This window comes from Callithrix jacchus, chromosome 5 (genome assembly GCF_049354715.1).
Source record: "Callithrix jacchus isolate 240 chromosome 5, calJac240_pri, whole genome shotgun sequence".
Taxonomy (NCBI): Eukaryota; Metazoa; Chordata; class Mammalia; order Primates; family Cebidae; genus Callithrix; species Callithrix jacchus.
In genome coordinates this window covers 164752682-164770720 of record NC_133506.1, presented here as the reverse complement: position 1 = coordinate 164770720, position 18039 = coordinate 164752682, and the positions used below count along the sequence as shown (strand labels likewise).

Genomic DNA, 18039 nt, shown 5'->3' with positions numbered 1-18039 from the left:
AGGATCATGCTTTATATTACATCTGTAACCTGCTTTCAAAGACATACTTATTATCTATTTATGTTATAATTAAACACTGTTGACTGATATATCATTTAACACTGTACATGTTTAATGTCATCAAGCTTTCAAAAGATCATTCTACTGACTGCATCACACTGAGTTGTACTGAGAAGCTGTAATATTTTTCATCCATCTCTTAATATTGACCATTTATTGCTTCCAATTTCTTGGTACTTTTTTAAAATGGCATTTTGGTGAACTGTTTCATCAGAGATCTCTGTTTCCTGGAACACATGCCCACATTCTGTTGCTAGGTCAGCAGACACTGGTGTGCATCTCAGGACACCCACTCTGCCCCCGGAAAGGAATCATTTCAGTCTGTGCTGAAGTATTTGACGTCGGAGTAACTTTCCTCATCCAAGGGCTGTTTGCCCAGCACTGTTTCAGCGACTGGCAGCGTTTCCTCATGTCGGCAGCAGCCTCCTTGTGCTATTTGCTGGCAGTGACTCATGTGCATTTGCTCATATGCCCCTGTGGTGTCCTGTCTTGATGTCCTGACAACACAGCCATTTTCAACCAGCACAGAAAGGTAGAGGTTCAGGTCACCCACATCATCTTCATGTTGGCTTTTAAGTAGAACTAAACTATTTTCCTGGATCCAGTTCTGCTACCAACTGCAAGAATCCTACACAGCCTGAATTTCTAAATTCCTCAATAGCTGATGACCACAACCTACATCCTAAAAGCTGGGTATTCTCTGCAGCCCCTCAGGCATTTTGCCTTCATCAAATCAGATGTGCCATCCTGGATTCCTGCTCGTCTCCTGGAAATTTAGTTGTTGCTTTGGAGAGGTAATTCCACTATTGCTGGGCACTCTCTTTTCTGTATGCCTCTACCATTAAGCTCCTTCTTGGAAGCCTAATATCCCTGCTGTTCCGGTATCAAATGTAATTCTAATACTGAAAAATAGCATTCAGGGCTTTTTCTCCTGCACTGTATGAATCAAGCATTCTTAACATGTCCCCTCTATGTGCTGGGTCTTCGTAAATGTGTCACCCACCAGAGCAGGACAAGTATAGTGCTGCCAAGGGAATGCAACTGTGTGCAAAGCAAACACTTTGAAAATGAATGTCCTGCTAACAGAAATTGGAGAGGCACTGAAAAAACACCAGGGAGATGCCGACATGCCTTTCAGGACTCACGGAAGAATTTCTTGGTCTATGAAATTCTAGGATTTCACATCAGACTGTACAAAACAGGTTAAGAAGAAATTTCTTAATGTTTCAAAAAATATGTCAATATTTTTGTGTATAATATTCTGCTAATACCCTTAAGATATAACTTTGTTTACCCCTTTGTTGAACCTCAGTGAGTAGCAAGAGTGCCTTCCTGACCTACAGCAGACGCTCCGTACATGTGAATTGAATCGAGTGATCAGATTCAGTTTCTAAAGCCAGTCACACTCATACATACACAGGTACACACACATTTATTTACAGTTTATCCATTAATCGGCATCTATAAAATGAGCACTAGATATGACGAATGGGCTTATCTCACATGCTGATGCGTTAACTACTAGAGGTTAGTAGTGGAAAACTACACTGAGAAGAATTGAGGCCTTGTCTGGGCTCAGCTATGATCGACTAGTGGTGTCTGCCACAGGAGCAGACAGTGAAGCGGGTGCCTCAGTGCCATTTCTCCGTCTACGTAACAGCAGATAGGAGTCTGTCACAAGAGCACATTTTCCTTTCTCTCGGGGGCTTGACTCCCTCCGTGTGAATGCCAGCTCTCTCTAGAAAGGTGCTAGACGGGCCTACAGGCTACACTGCTCTCCTCCTGCAATAGAACCTACTGTAGAGCGACACCACCCGATAATGAGACCCCCTTTTAGGGGTTTTTTTTAGGGCCTCACTAGTTGCATGAACTTGGGCAAGTGACTTAACCGCTCCATAGTCTTAGTTGCCTTTACTGTAAACAGGAACAGCATGAGATCTACCTCATAGGGTATGTAGGAGGATTCAAGGGGTTAAATTAGGTAAATCATCAAGTGATACGCCAAGCTCATAGCATTTAAGGCCTAACCAAGTGTTAGCCATTGTAAGGATCATTATATTACATGATGTATTATTATTCCCTTGCCATTGACTTGTGCCTGGCCACACACCCCTAGCCACATTACCTGCTTTGTGAAATGGACATAACCAAAAGACAAAATACAATGAACCAGGCTATGGGAGGGATCTGTACCCTCCATTCATCCACCCTACAGGCCAGTCAACTTCAGGGACTCCCATAGCCCTGGACAAATCTGGTTACATCAGACCAACAACCCGCACCCACCTCTCTTCCTTCAAGGGTTGGTCCCCCCAGATTTTACGGGGAAATCCAGTAAAATTAGGTGAGCAGCTTAAATATCAATGCAGCATCAATTGTCAGTGAGTAATTTGTTAGTTGCATCTGACTGGCCTGCTGCGGGAGTTCAGATTTTGGGTGTATAACATGGGTGTGAGTGCTGTGGTGTCCAGCTCAGAAAACCCAGCACATGGTGGGGCCTAGATTTGGGGATGTCTGGGTTTCAGTTTCCCCATGTTCAAAAACACCTTTCTCACAATGGTTTGCAACCAGTAAATGAAGTAACATGTCTGAAACTGCTTTGAAAGTTCCCCTGCACCATACAATTGTAAGGTATAAAATACTCCTCTATAATCTTACAAGAAAGGTGCTAGACGGGCCTACAGGCTACACTGCTCTCCTCCTGCAATAGAACCTTCTGTAGAGTGAAACCACCCGATAATGAGACCCCCTTTTAGTGTTGTTTTTAGTGCCCAAGACATTCCTAATGATAATTCTGCCCTGTGGCCATAGATATGTCACAGTACATTGATTCATCGTGGTTTTGCCTTTTTTTTTTTTAGACAGAGTCTTGCTCTCTCAGTCTGTCACCCAGGCTGGAGTGCAATGGCACAAACTCGGCTCACTGCAACCTCCACCTCCTGGGTTCAAGAAATTCTCCTGCCTCAGCCTCCCGAGTAGCTGGGATTATAGGCACCTGCCACCATGCCTGGCTAATTTTTGTATTTTTAGTAGAGATGGAGTTTCACCATGTTGGCCAGGCTGGTCTCGGACTCCCAACCTCATGATCTGCCCGCCTTGACCTCCCAAAGTGCTGTGATTACAGGCATGAGCCACAGCGCCAGCCTTGCCTAGTCTTTTGATATACATAATGCGTTGGATTTTATTTTCTGTACCCCACTAGCTCCTCCTCAGCAGCTCCGAATGTTGTGTGACCTAAATGCTGTCATTCTTGCCATTTCCAGTTGAGAGCTGGTGTCCCAACTACCATTTCCAACAGGGAACCTAGCAGTTCTGGAAATTTCAGAAGAAAGGTGCAAGAGATACTAACAAGGCAGAGATGAGAAAGCCAGCCAACTTTTCATGCAAGGAAATTCACCTCTGTGACCTTGAGTCAGCCATTGCTGGGTTGGGGGATGCTGAGCCCCAGAGCCGGTTGCTTCTGCCTCCACTGTGCTCCCAACAAGCAGCATCATTTTCTGCACGCGTCTTGTCCCAATGACCCTTAGGGAACATAGTCCAATGGCAAAGGGTGCATCTTGTCTATTTCACAATCTCTCCTTCAATTGTCCCAACCATTATCTCCCTGCCCATTTCCCGGATAAGCAACTTGGAGCTAGAGAGAGGGTATGTGACTACCTCTGAAGTCACAGAAAATCATTAGAAGGGCCAGGACAGGCTCCCAGGCTTTCTCTTCCCTTCCAGTAGCGTCTCCTCCTTTCCTTCTCTCCTCCTTTCATGCTTTGTTTCTGCTCTTTCATAAGTTGTGTGCCTATTTTAATTTTGGAAAAGTGACATCGAAAAAAAAAATCTCTTCTTGTTCCTGTCTTTAAAAAATGGAAAAGTTGAAAAGTGAGAAGTAGAAAGATGTCCCCAACCTGCAAACACTCGCACGGAAGTGAAGCTAATGCGCACGGAAGGGATCGGCATTCTGTCTTTCTGCCGGCACCGTCTGCATTGTTGGTAGTGATGTCCTTGCTGTGTGGTTTGGTTTTTGCTGTTTTAAACACGCTGTCTATACAAGTTAGTATTTTACTTTTGTAACCTGGTATTATAACTTTGCCATTTGCCCATGTTGCTTAATTTTTACCGAGACCATTTTAATAGCCAAGGGATATTCCTCAATCCTGTTTCGCTGCAAGGGTGAGCTCCGGATAAGTGGAAGTGTCCACCTTTCCCTCCCGATTTAAATGCTCTGGTTCTCGTTTCTCTATTTCTTCCACTGTGGCCATTTTGTATTATTAGAATTGGTGGCGTATTTTATCCCAAGTGTACCAGAAATTCTTGATGCCACATCATTCAAGGCAAACAATCAGGTGATTCCGTGACACAAGCGGGTCCTTTAAAATTAAAAATAATTCTTAAAATACATATATCCATGCACCTCAGTCACCTCCGCTGTACAGATGCCCTTCATCCCAGGACGGAGGGAGACTTCTGGGTAACCATAGAGATAAGCAAAGCAAACTCCAATTTCCAAAATCCGTGACTGCCTGAGAAGTATCTTCTGGAGTTCTAATTTTACAACATTTCAACCTAGTCATTCTTAAAGGAAACCATTGACAGACAATACCAAAGTGAAAATAGAACATTTCTGTGACTGGGGCCCTCTCCACCCCACCCTAGTGGCACATACTTAACAACACATTTTTTAAATAGAAAGATGCTTTTTTGCCAATTTTTTTTTTTGTTCTTTTTTCCAATAGAACCCAAGGCAAGTTACTCATCACACACCATGTTTCTTCGTGATACAAGGTAATCATTTTCTTTTGGGATAAATCGTGTTTCAGGAGCCCTTGGAGAACCCAAGACAGGGCGTGGCATGGGGTAGGGGAGGAAGGAGTTTAGTGGGGCTCCCGGAAGTTACAACCCTGCTTGCCTCTGCCACTCAGTCACTCACAGAGCAGGGGTGGGTCCCAAGATCAGAGTCCTGGGTGCTCAGAACCACTGGAGATGAAAGGGGCCAAATGTGGGTGAAGGGGAGGAAGGCAGCAAAACACTGCCGTGTGTACCTATGCAACTATCTTGCATGTTCTGCACACGTACCCCAAAACCTAAAATGCAATTAAAAAAAAAAAAAGAAAGGGGCAAAGGTCGTCTGAGTCTGGGGAAAGATCTCAACCAGGAGAGACTGCAAAGGGCTCCCTGGCAGGCCTCTCAGGGGAGCAGATGAATGATTTCCCCCAAGGGATGGTGCAGTCTGTCCAGGAAGAGAATAAGCTCAGGCATGTTTCCAAGGTCTGAATTCTCATTCAGTGAAGACTCATTAAGATCCTGTGGCAGGACTTGGCACACACCAGACGGTGGGCGAAGCCTCTGTGGAATATGCTGGGCCTGCTACGTGCCCAGCTCTGGAAAACGACTGCAGGGCCACCCCAGCCTTGTCCTTGGCTTTGTGTCTTATACCCTACAATTTCCCCCAAAGGATCATTTCTCTCTACTGGTGAAGTGGGTTAAAACTAGATCTAAAAAAAAAGCACAGGGCCAGTTTGGTTATGGCAAGAAGTAGGAATGAAATCCCAGTTTTGCCATGTGGGGAGCCCATAAGTTACAACTTGTAGGCACATGGCTCCCACACGGGCCCGCCACTTCAGCTGGTGAGGCAGCCCCCACTCCAGCTCTGCACTGCCACTCTGCTCCCCAATGCACACCTCCAGGGGTGCTGCAAGGCCTCTAACAGCTGGCTCTGGTGCAGGTGATGCGCAAACAGGGCGGGGCTTTCCAAAGGCCCCGGTTCACCCCGAGCGCTGACACTCAAAGCATGCGAAGCAGCGTGGCCACACACAGGGAAGGGGCCCAACGGTGACGTCACCACCTTAAAGATGCTGAGAATGGGGCTCTGGAGCCAGACTGTCTGGGTTTGAAACTGAGCTCCTCCACCCAAGCATCTACAGGGCAGCCACTTAATCTCCTTGTACCTCAGTCTCTTCATCTGTAAAATGGGGAGAGGAAGACTTCCAGCCTCACGGGGTCTGGGTGAGAATGACATGTGTATTTACTCAGAGGCTAAACAGTGGCCAGCACACAGCACGCTCTCAGTAAGTGCCACAGATCCGTGCCATCCTCTGTTCTGCACCCCACAAACCACCGGGCGGAAAACTTAGCATGCCTGGAACAAGAGTCAGGGTTCCTGCTCAGCTGTATTCCAGACACTCGCACTCAGCCAATCCTCTGTATACTTTAGCTGAGGGGGGTTTCCAATGGGCTCCCAGGGCCCATGGAGAGCTGTGAGGATCAGAGAGGCCCTGGGGAGCCTTCCTGGTGTCCACACCAGGCTTGGGTCCCCCAAGGGCCACTGGGCCTCCAAGTTCTTAGAGAGGCCCAGGATATTCTTCACATAAGAAAGCTGAGAACCCAAACCTTCCACAGACTCCTTTAAGCAAGAAGTGTTACATTCACACGTGCACGTGTGTGAGAGGCAAGGGTTGGGGAAGGATAGCAGGTACAGGGAAGCGTGTCACGCGTCCCTTATAAACACAAGGCTATCCGCCAGCCCAGGCCAGGAGCAGCTCCCTCTCCCACTTCCCCACTTGCCGAAGGTCCTCCAGGCACACGCCTGGCCCTCCTCTTGCTAAAGCACTGCAGAAGCAGGCCTCAAGCGGTCCAACTCCCCGGGACCCAGGATCCAACAGCTCCTCCCTGTGGCCTCTCCATTGCAATGGAAGACAGAGCTGGCAGTCAGCCCAGGTGGCTGGAACCCGCCTCTGCTTCCCGGGAGGTGAGCCCTGGCAGGAACCCCAGAAAGGGTAGGGGGCAAATGTACATCATGGTGGAAATGACCAGAGAGGCTAATATTCTGAGATAAGTCTCTAAGTTTGTTGGGCAGATTTGACTTTTCTAAGTCCTTTCATGAGGACTAGCATCATCTCTGTGGGTCCCCGTGGGCACCAGGTGAGTGAGATACGACAGACATCATCTTGCTAGAAGGATAAAGGAACTGAGGCCCTGGAGACTCCTCACCTGGCCTTGGGGTCTGCAGCAGGGCAAGAGTTAATAACACAGGCCTAAAGAACTCACTTGCATCTGCCTGTTCTTCATCCCTTTGGGCACCTGACCTAAGACCCAAACATCTGGCCACTTGCCCGGGGCCCCTTCTTGATGTGTGTCCTGAGAACACGCTGCTCTGCCCCAGCCTGCAGGGCTGGCACAGACCCAAGCTCTCCTACTGGTCCCTCAGAAGCACCCACAAGATCTGCCTGTAACTCCAATAGACCCTGAAGGGAGCCTTCCCAGGGCACCCAACTGTGAGAACAAGCAGCCTTCTGCTCCCTCCCTCCGCCTCTTTGCCTGAGCCCTTACCCAGACTCCAGCCCTTACCAGACCCCCTGCCCTACACTGAATTCCCTGGTGCAGATGGGGACAGGCCAATCTTACTTCCCCTGCAAGAGCAGCAGCAAACAGGTAACTTTCCCCAAGCGCCTCCACTGTTTTGCAGGAGCCAACACGTAAGGTCAGGTGTCAAGAGTCTATACCTTTTCTACCAACCATAGCCACCATCTATTTATATGTTGGGCATTTCCTTGTGCCCATCTCTGCCAACCGGACCAGTTGACATGAAATAACACCAGGGCCAAAGCACCCCAAAGACCTGTCTCATTCATTTGAATTACAGTTTCTTGCCCCTAGTTAAAAGCCAGAGACTCATGATAAAGAGAATTGAGTGGGTTGATGTCTCAGGGTCACCCCTCTTGATCCTAAGCTGCCAGGTAGTGGGGCCTGCACCTCACACCCAGTGCCCTGCCACCAGGCCCTTAGGAAAGCCTTCTTAATGGTGGCAGTGTTTGTGGGGAGCCCACTGCAGCGACAGATCTCAGTGCTTGATTTTAAACTGCTGCGGCATCTCATTCAGTAACTTTTCCACTCTGCCCAGAAAAACTGTGAGGCAGGGAGAGCACTAGAATAAGGAGGGTTGTGTGCCGGGAAGGAAGGAGAACCTTCTGGAACGTCTGTCAGTTATGATCGCCTGGCCCAGTGGCCTTCGAAGGCACCCACAGATCTCCTCGTGGTGTAGTGAAGTGGCTCTGTGGGCAGCGTGTGGCTCTGCTGCCCAGAGTGATGACACGCTGGCCTGTCATTCACAACTCACGGCTTGTCTCCTCAAACCTCGGGACGTCCACCGTCTGGGTGTGGACATCAACCCCCGGCGTGCCTTAGGAGGGATTCCTGACCTGGCCGCAGTCTGGAAGGTGACCTTCCTGTTCTCCCCTCCGACAGGAGCCCAGACGCTGGCCCGTCTCAGGTGACCACCTTCTTACCCGTCCCGTTGGCTTCTCCTTCTCCTTCTCCCACCTCTGGATCTGCCACAGGGTCTTCTGAGTCGCTACGTACACTGTACAGGAGGAACCAGGCCAGTCAGACAGACTGGCACTGTGACAGAGCCGCAGGTGAGGGGAGCCGTGCCCTGTCCGCGGCTCTGTGGGCCGGGGAGGACGGCTCTGGCAGCGTTTCGTGCGTGGGAAACACTGTGGCGAGTATCGTCTCTCACGCTCATGACACCCTACTGTTTCCATTGCCCTCCGAGGTCTTGTTTTGCGTAAAATGTTAACTCCTCTCGAGCCTGCTTCCTGCTTCCTCCCACCCCAGACCCCCCTCAGAGCCTGCTTCCTGCTTCCTCCCACCCCAGACCCCCCTCAGAGAAAGAGCATCAGCAACGTGCTGAAGCAAATAGCTCCTTCCATCTTTCTGTCTCCTCCCTGTTTGTCATTCGTCTTCCTAGTCTCGTTCTATATGAGCACAGGCACAATTTCCCTCAGGGACACAGGCCATTTTATTCCCAGATTACACACTGGCTCCCTGGGGTGACAGGCCATATCCAGATAATCATGTGGAAAATGGAAAATGGGACATGGGCCCACCTCTGACAGTCTCAGCATGGGGTTGAAGCCAGCCCTGATTCAGAACCCGCCAATACTGTCCATGTAGTGAACCTTCATGCCTACAGCTAAGGCACACAGGAGACAGTCTGGCAAAATTGCATTAAGGGACTTCATTGTCTACCCAACTGAGCCCCCAGATCCTCGCTCTGGGAGCCTGGGGGCGGCAGACTGAATAGCATTTCTTGCCATCGTTAATGATTTAAATTCAGCTTCAGTGAAATTGACCCATCCCTGATTCACAGAATTATTTCACATCTGTAGTCCTGGCAGCAGTAGATTAGATTCCCCCGTCATCTCCCCTCCCTGCCCCTCTCCATGGCCACTAAATTGTGTAGCACAAATGTGGTTAAATGGAATTAGGAGCCAGAAACCCCATAAGGGAGAAGGGAGAGGCAGAGGACAGGCACACGCCGCCAGCACGTGCCGAGGAGTGTTTCACAGGCTACAGCGGTTCACTGGGGACTTTTTTCAGCATGTGCGCTCCCACGGAGCCCACGAACCAGAATCATCTCAAAGTGAGCAAGCATGACCACTGAGAAAAACTGGGGATTTATTAAATATTCATAAGAAGGATTCTGAAAGTCATTTACTGGGTAATTGCCAGTCAAGTGCCAGTGCTAGGCTTGAAAGGATGTGGAGAGGAGAAGGGTGGTGGGAAAGGCTGGAGTATGTGGAGAGGAGAAGGGTGGTGGGAAAGGCTGGAGTATGTGGCAGGGGGACTGGAGCCTGTTCACACCACTGTGGACCCAGCCCACAGAGGGGCCACCAAAATCAGAGTTTCATTTGCCCTTCATTACCTTTACTAATATGGCTGATGATGTCTGTGCCATTGAGGATGGAAGTACCGTGTATATTTGCTCTGCATGGGCACATCTTGCAGCTACGTCTCTTTCCAATGCAGAGTTCCTTAAAGCCAACATGACAGCGTGTTTAGTAAAAGTCTGACCACCCACAGGAAAAGTCCACTGATCAAATATTGTGACGTTGGTGGCCTGAGCCAAAGATATGGACTGTGTTGGAGCCTCCAAGCCAGGCTCAGTGACACGCCAGATTCCTGCAGTTACTCGGGGTGGGGGGATGGTCATTATCACAAAGACCGAAACACAATTCCCTAAAAACGTGTGGAGGTTTTTCTTTCCCCTTCTAACTGTAGTTTCCAATCTGTCTTTCTGGAGAGCATTGGTGGCAACAGCTATATGACTGTGTCCAGCCAATGGAACGGCACAAGCGTGACAAACAGGGACAGAGAAAGGGTAGATTTAGCAGCTCCTGGGCCCTGGGTCACCATGAAATGTCATAAGTATGTTTATGAGCTAGACAGCCAGTCAGCGACCAAGAAAGCCGCAGAAAGGTCCACCTCCAGCGGCAGCCTTCTGGGGTCAGAGGAGCCCAGGACCTGTGAGCCCCCATGCTTTCTGCCAAGCCGTCCTGCGCACGGACTTTGAAATGCTCCAGTTCTCACGCCAGACAAGCACATACTCTGGTGCCAGTCCCAGATGAAACAGGAAGCACTGAGGAGTGTCCACCTTCCCATGCTTGGTATAGAACGCAGGCTAGCCGCATGCTGCGGAGCGTGACAGAGGAACCAGGAAGCCTGAAACTCCAGGAAGGGGGGGAAGTGCGAAAGCACGTCAAGAGGTGGTGGAGGAGAGGGACGCAGGAAGGAGGGAAACGGCCTTCCTGCGGGGGAGGTACACATTACTGAGGATTCCCAAGTGTGGCAGATGCAGACAAGCAACGCTTTCAGCCCAGAGAAGAAGTTGCCCAGCTACTTGGAAAAACGCAGGCGACCGTGACAAACATGACCCAGAGAACTGGGCACATGGAGCTGAGGCCAGCAGGAGCCAGCAAAGAGGTGGCCAGCTATGGGCACGGCCGCTCCAGAAGGCCCAAAACTGGGTGTCCCTATCACCAGGCACTTTGTGAAGATGTGGCTCTCCAGCCCTCATCAGAATCCCTGCCTAAAACAGCCTGGAATATGCATTCTTAACCAGATCCCCAGAAGAGGTTGCTCAGGCACACGAATGACAAGGAACCGGAGAACCTCTAGTTTAAGATGAATTGGCTTCCAGGCTTCTGCTTCTAAAGCACGATTTTATTATGGGATTGTTCAACCACAGTGAGTCAAAAACGGTGTTCCACCTGGCACAGCCTTTCTCGACAAATAGGACTTTGGCCAAATATGGAGGAAAAATACCCAGATAAATCCTTGAGACCTGTGACTCCAGAGGGTGGCGGGACTGACACGGAAAGGTTTCAACAGGCACAGGAAATGCCTCGTGATCTGTATGAGGAGACGCTGCGGAGGACCAGAAACACTAGTTATGGCCTCGTGTGTCTCACTATCCAGGCACAGAGCAGAATCATAAAAACACAGAGCATTGCATCCATGCTCACAGAAGTCCTCCCGACTTAGTGCTGGCACAGTAAGCGCCCATGAATATTTATTAAATTCTTGTGAAACTGTTGTTAAACCCTCATCTGATTCAAGGTCAGATCATGGTAATAAAAGGGTATATCCTACCATAAAAAAATGGTCTTAGTAGGAAAGGAGCCCTGTAGATAGAAATATGCACAGAAACACTGTGTGTAGAGAAACGTGAGTGAGGACAGGCAGAGGTGTAAGCAGAGATCAGAGGGTGTATTAGTCTGTTTTCTCGCTGCTGATAAAAACATGCCCGAGACTGGGTAATTTATAAAGAAAAATAAGGTTAATGGGCTAACAGTCATGGTGGAAGGCGAAAAGCACGTCTAACATGGCAGCAGGCACGAGAACTGAGAACCAAAGGAAAGGAGTTTCCCATGGTGAAACCATCAGATCTCATGAGACTTATTCACCACCGCGAGAACAGTATGGGGGAGACCGTCCCCAGGACCCAGTTATCTCCCACCAGGTCCCTCCTGCAACACATGGAAATTATGTGAGCTACAATTCAAGATGAGATTTGGGTGGCGACACAGCCAAACCATATCAGATGGGGAAGAGGATTAAAAGCTCTCAAAAGTGCAAACTGGTATTTCCTTCCGTGGACTCAGATTTTGAAAGATCACATGCAGAGGTTACAAAGATGAGGAGGCCGAGGCGGGTGGATCACAAGGTCAAGAGATCGAGACCATCCTGGTCAACATGGTGAAACCCCGTCTCTACTAAAAATAAAAAAAATTAGCTGGGCGTGGTGGTGCGTGCCTGTAATCCCAGCTACTCAGGAGGCTGAGGCAGGAGAATTGCCTGAACCCAGGAGGCGGAGGTTGCGGTGAGCCGAGATCGCACCATTGCACTCCAGCCTGGGTAACAAGAGCGAAACTCCGTCTCATTAAAAAAAAAAAAAAAAAAGATGAGGGTGTTCTCAATAATACATTTAGGAAAATGGCTGTGAACTTTAAGAATAGTGTCAGGAAAGCTAAATCAATCCTGGAATAAACATTCTTACCAAAACATAATAATAATAATGACAGTGCTCATACAGGCAGCAACGAAAGACAGAGGCCCATTTAAAATATCTTTGAGCCAAAGAGATCAAGACAGGCTTGTGCCGCTGAGCGCCGTGTTGAGGAATGATCCAGCAAAGGGTCAAGCTCTGCCATTGTTATTTAATTTTCACTTCACCGTGAAAGAAAATTATCCTCAAACTGAAAAGAGTACAACAAAATTAGGTGAGAAAGCGCAGGAACTAAAGGTTGGTGAAAAGAAATGCAAAGAGAATGGTCACTGCTGGAGAAAATGTACTTCAGAACGTGTACACAGTGAGAGAATCCTGCTCTGCGTCTTCGACGAATTGTGGGAAGTTGGTGAAATCAGTTTGTGACCAATCTGGGGCAAATATGAGAGCAAATCACCACAAGAAACCAGCCTAAGATCGATAGGAGCCAATCACGCGACACTGGCTTTTGGGTCACTTTTTTTTTTGAGACGGAGTTTTGCTCTTGTTACCCAGGCTGGAGTGCAATGGCGCGATCTCGGCTCACCACAACCTCCGCCTCCTGGGTTCAGGCAATTCTCCTACCTCAGCCTCCCGAGTAGCTGGGAGTACAGGCGCGCGCCACCATGCCCAGCTAATTTTTTGTATTTTTAGTAGAGACGGGGTTTCACCATGTTGACCGGGATGGTCTCGATCTCTTGACCTCGTGATCCACCCGCCTCGGCCTCCCAAAGAGCTGGGATTACAGGCTTGAGCCACCACGCCCAGGTCACTTTTCGACAAGGTTATTAGATCAGGGAACTGTGGAAACCCCACAGGGCGAAATTCCGCAAGACGTCTTATTTCCAAAGGCTCCCTGATGCTCCTGTAGCTGGGTGCCACTGTAAGATGATGTCATCAGTAATAACAGATGGAACAGCACCCCAAGATGCCGTTTCATACATCAGAGTCAACCTGGTTTCCAGCAGGGAGCCACAGGGCTCCGTCCAGTACATTTTATAATCGGCTTAGATGCAGATTTAGAGGGAATATTTATATTTGTAGATTCCCTGAAGCTGTCAAATAATGAGGATAACATAATCAGATTCTAATAGACTTTGGCAGGCGGAAACATCGGAGCAGAATCAGCTGGATAAAAGATATCAGTCATTGACATCAGACCCTGCTCTCAGGCCCCCAGTAACAGCAGGCTGGAGAATTGCAGAGGGATGAAGCCGTGTTTGTTGTTAGATGTTTCTTCAGCCACAAGTTCAGTACGTCAATACTGCCAGAAAAGTTAACACGACCAGATGCAACTGAAGGGGTATGTAAAGAGGATTTCATCCTGCTCTGCCCTGCACTGGGGAGCCATCCCTGGAATGGCACGTTCAGCTTGGGGGATAGCACACTCAGAACTAGAATCAGCTTGACGGGGGCTCAGCAGAAGAGCTGGTGTCCTGGGCAGTGACCTGGAGACTCAACATTCCAAGAACTGCTGAAGCAGAGGAGGAGGTTAAGTCTGGAAGACACATGACTCTGAGATGTAAAAACCGACTTTAAATATTTGACAATCTGCCACACGAAACCAAGACCTGGGTCTTACACTCCAGACTGAAGGGCTAGAACAGGACACTAATGCAATCCAAGGGAAACATGGTAAGAAAGAAAATTATTCTCTACAGTCAGAACTATGCCATGGAACAGTGGGTTTTCTTGAAACTGGAGAGCTCCTTGTGTGTAGAAGTGCCAGCCTCTTGCTGAAGAACTAGTAGGCACTGATATGGCAAGTGTTCAGTCCTCTTAATGCCACAGGCCACACACAAGTTTTGGTTTTGGTTTTGTACCCTGTCCATCTTGAATTTAGGACACTCCCATAAGCTAATAGGGCAGCTTACCTGGCTTTTTCATCATGGGCCTATTAGTCCTTACTATTAAGAATGGAATGGGCCAGACACAGTGGCTCACACCTATAATCCCAGCACTTTGAGAGGCTGAGGTGGGCAGATCACCTGAGATCAGGAGTTCGAGACCAGCCTGGCCAACATGGCAAAACCCCATCTCTACTAAAAATACAAAACTTAGCTGGTCGTGCTGGTGCACCCCTGTAGTCCCAGCTACTCGAGAGGCTGAGGGGGGAGGATTACTTGAACCTGGGAGGTGGAGGTTGCAGTGAGCTGAGATTGCGCTATTGCACTCTAGCCTGGGCAACAGAGTAAGACTCCGTCTCCAAAAAAAAAAAAAAAAAAAGAATGGAATGTAGAGCATGTATGTGTGTATGTGTATGTCTGTGTGTGTGTGTGTACACACACATGTGCACATGTGTTTAGTATTTAGGAGTAGGAAGACAAACACCAGGGGGTAAAACAGGCAAAAACGAATAGGGATCATAAAGTTCCAAAGACAGAAAACAAGGGCAATCGAGAACTTACAAAAGTCCTAAATACACACACACACACACACACACACACACACAGACACAGACATGCATGCACACACACAGACACAGACACACACATGCATGCATACACACAGACACACACATGAATACAGACACACACGCACACACACAGACACACACACACCCACACATGCACGCATACACACACATGCAGACACACACACAGACACACACACATACAGACACAGACACACACAAAGTCCTATATATATACACACACATATATACACACATATACACACATACACACAGACACACACAGACATACACACACACATATATACACACATACAAAGTTCTTAATATACACACACACACACATACATACACACACACATAGACATACACGCATACACAGACACACAGACATACACACAGTCTTATATATACACACACATACACACACACAAAGTCCTAAATATATATACACACACACATGCACGCACTTACACACATGCATACAGACACGCACAGACACACACACAGACATACACACAGACACACACAAAGTTCTAAATATATATACACAGACACACATACACACACATATACAGACACAGACACACACACAGACATACACAGACATACACACAAAGTCCTATATATATACACACACATATACACACATACACACAGACATACACACACATATATATACACATACAAAGTTCTAAATACACACACACACATACAGACATACACACACACAAAGTCCTAAATATATATACACACACACATGCACGCACTCACACACACACACACACAGTAGCTTCCCATTGCAAATATCAGCAGCTCTACCCTAGACAGTCCCCCTGTTTCCCATCCAGTCCCCATTACACACCTCCTGGCAATGAACAGACACGGTACTAGTACAGTGACAGGCATGCACATTGTGCGTCTACATGGCCTTGGAGCCACTTGGCTCTATGGTCCCCATAGCAGGAGAGGTACCTCTAAAATCTTCCTCCCACCTTGCCTCAGCCCTTCCATCTATCCTGAGGACCCAAACTAGCCTTACGGTGACCAGAGGAGAAGCCCACAACAAGGTCACATTTTCTGACCTCTAATTTATTGCAATCCTAGAGAGATTTACCAAGGCCAAAGGGGATGGGGTGCAGTGGGGCATCTATATGTGCTGGCTGTGCCCACCAGCCTCAGATCCCCCCCACTGTTGACCAGCCTTGGATGCCAAGAAAGAACCTGAGACCCCAAATTCCCAGTCTGAACCCACTGGAAAATGTAAGGTTTCGATCACTAATGGACACCCTCTTCTGCCTTTTAACAGTAAAATCTTTAAAATCAAAATCAACAACAGAGCAAGAAAACACCACGAAAGCTGCTTTTAAAGGTAAAGTTGATGATGGTTTTTAATGGCCCGTAGAAGGGAGTCACCATCCTGGAAGGTAAGAGTTACAGAATTAGCCTTCCTCCAGCCAAGGAGAGCACGCTATTGGCCACTTTAGAATGGAGCAAGGTTAATGGAGGCCAATGACCAAGGCATTATTTCTGGAATTTAATGTCAAGGCTCCAGGCTCAGGTAAGCCAGAGGGTAAAGCACTGTGGCGTTTTGAAAGGAGAGGAAACAATATTTATCACTGCAATTAGGAGGGAAGATACTTAGTTAAGGCAATGACATTTACTGTATCCTTGCTGTATATGAGGCAGGATATAAAGTAGACAGAACCCATCTCACCCTCTCAGAGCCTAAACTCCAGTGGGCAAGATACAATAAGAACAACAAAAAAGGGGAATCAATATTTGGTGAGCATGTGCTGCAGGCCTCCAACTGCTGAAGATCAAGGAAGCCTCTTATCCCAAAACACGTGCACTCCACCCTAAGGCTTCCCGGCTGCCTAGGAGGTGATTTTTTAAGTTGATTCCATCAGGAATTAAAAGGTCCAGACTAGTTCACCATACCATACCCTCTTCATAAGTTTTCCTGTTCTCTTTTTAAGAGTATGTTGACACTAAAGTCCAGCAAAAACAGGAAGAAGATGGTGAGCGTCTCACATGATATATCCACAGGTCCCTGCTTTCTGCAGCGTGCCCTGTGGGGAAGGGTGCCTCTGGCAGGTGGCTCCTTCTCCAATCCAGTGTGTCCCAGGGCCGAGAGGGGACTGAGGGGCATGCTGGGCACACAGCCCCTGAACCTCCTCAAGAAGGAGGCTAAAACAAGAAACAGAGAGAGGGTTTCTGAAGGGACAGGACTGAAAGTCCATCTTCCTATTCAAAAGCTTGGGTTAGGGACTTCCACACTTCAGAGCATTCAGAGGGTTGCTGAATTCCCAGAGGCAGTGCTTGGCTGGGATACCTGCACCTCTCCAGGTAGATTCAGGGTCCTGTGGCATCTTTTTCTTTTTTTTTTGAGACGGAGTTTCGCGCTTGTTACCCAGGCTGGAATGCAATGGCGTGATCTCGGCTCACCGCAACCTCCGCCTCCTGGGTTCAGGCAATTCTCCTGCCTCAGCCTCCCGAGTAGCTGGGATTACAGGCACACACCACCATGCCCAGCTAATTTTTTGTATTTTTAGTAGAGACGGGGTTTCACCATGTTGACCAGGATGGTCTCGATCTCTTGACCTCGTGATCCAACCGCCTTGGCCTCCCAAAGTGCTGGGATTATAGGCGTGAGCCACCGCGCCCGGCCCAGATTTGATCTTTCTAACAAGCTCTCTTATCCATGGACCACAGTTTGAGTAGCTAGATTTTTAGAACACTTTATAGATTTGTGCCCACAGCAGCCACCAGGCCCACCCAGCTCTTTAGCCATCAGCCTAGGATAGCAGGGAATTCACTGTGAAGCGTGGAGGTGAAAATAGGATTGAGTTTCATCTGTGTGCTTATCAGTCAGTGGCACTGGCGTGCTCATTTCTCAGAGCTGGTCCTGGGCTAGTGACTTACTAGTCACTTACTGCTTCTCACTCCCTTTCCTCATCTATTGTTAAGGGAAAAATTATTCACTGACACTCGTTAAAGCACAGTAAGTAGACTTTATTCAGAACCACAGTAAGTTTAGAGACCACAGCAATGAGATTTTGCAGGAGGGGAAGAGCTTGGACTCTAGTCCAAATACAGCATGGGCAAGTGAGAATTTGTAGCCAAGGAGCAGGGTAGAGGTCAGTGGAGGGAAAATTACTAAGAGGAAACATCAGGGGCATGGGGGATTCTGAATAAACCAACCTAATAGGATTCTTGCTGAAGATGGGTCAGGTGATCAGATATTACCCAG

General features: G+C 48.2%; 1 protein-coding gene across 2 annotated transcripts in view; it reads left to right on the top strand.

Moving 5' to 3' along the window:
• The window catches only part of ERICH6B (glutamate rich 6B), a 90275-nt gene that overhangs the window by 30358 nt on the left and 41878 nt on the right, over positions 1-18039 (top strand). For both annotated transcript variants that reach the window (XM_035302603.3, XM_035302604.3), the window contains exons 5-7: positions 4785-4833; positions 8293-8462; positions 16096-16158. In XM_035302603.3, coding sequence (XP_035158494.3) covers positions 4785-4833; positions 8293-8462; positions 16096-16158 — 282 coding nt within the window. The remainder of the gene's footprint in view (positions 1-4784; positions 4834-8292; positions 8463-16095; positions 16159-18039) is intronic.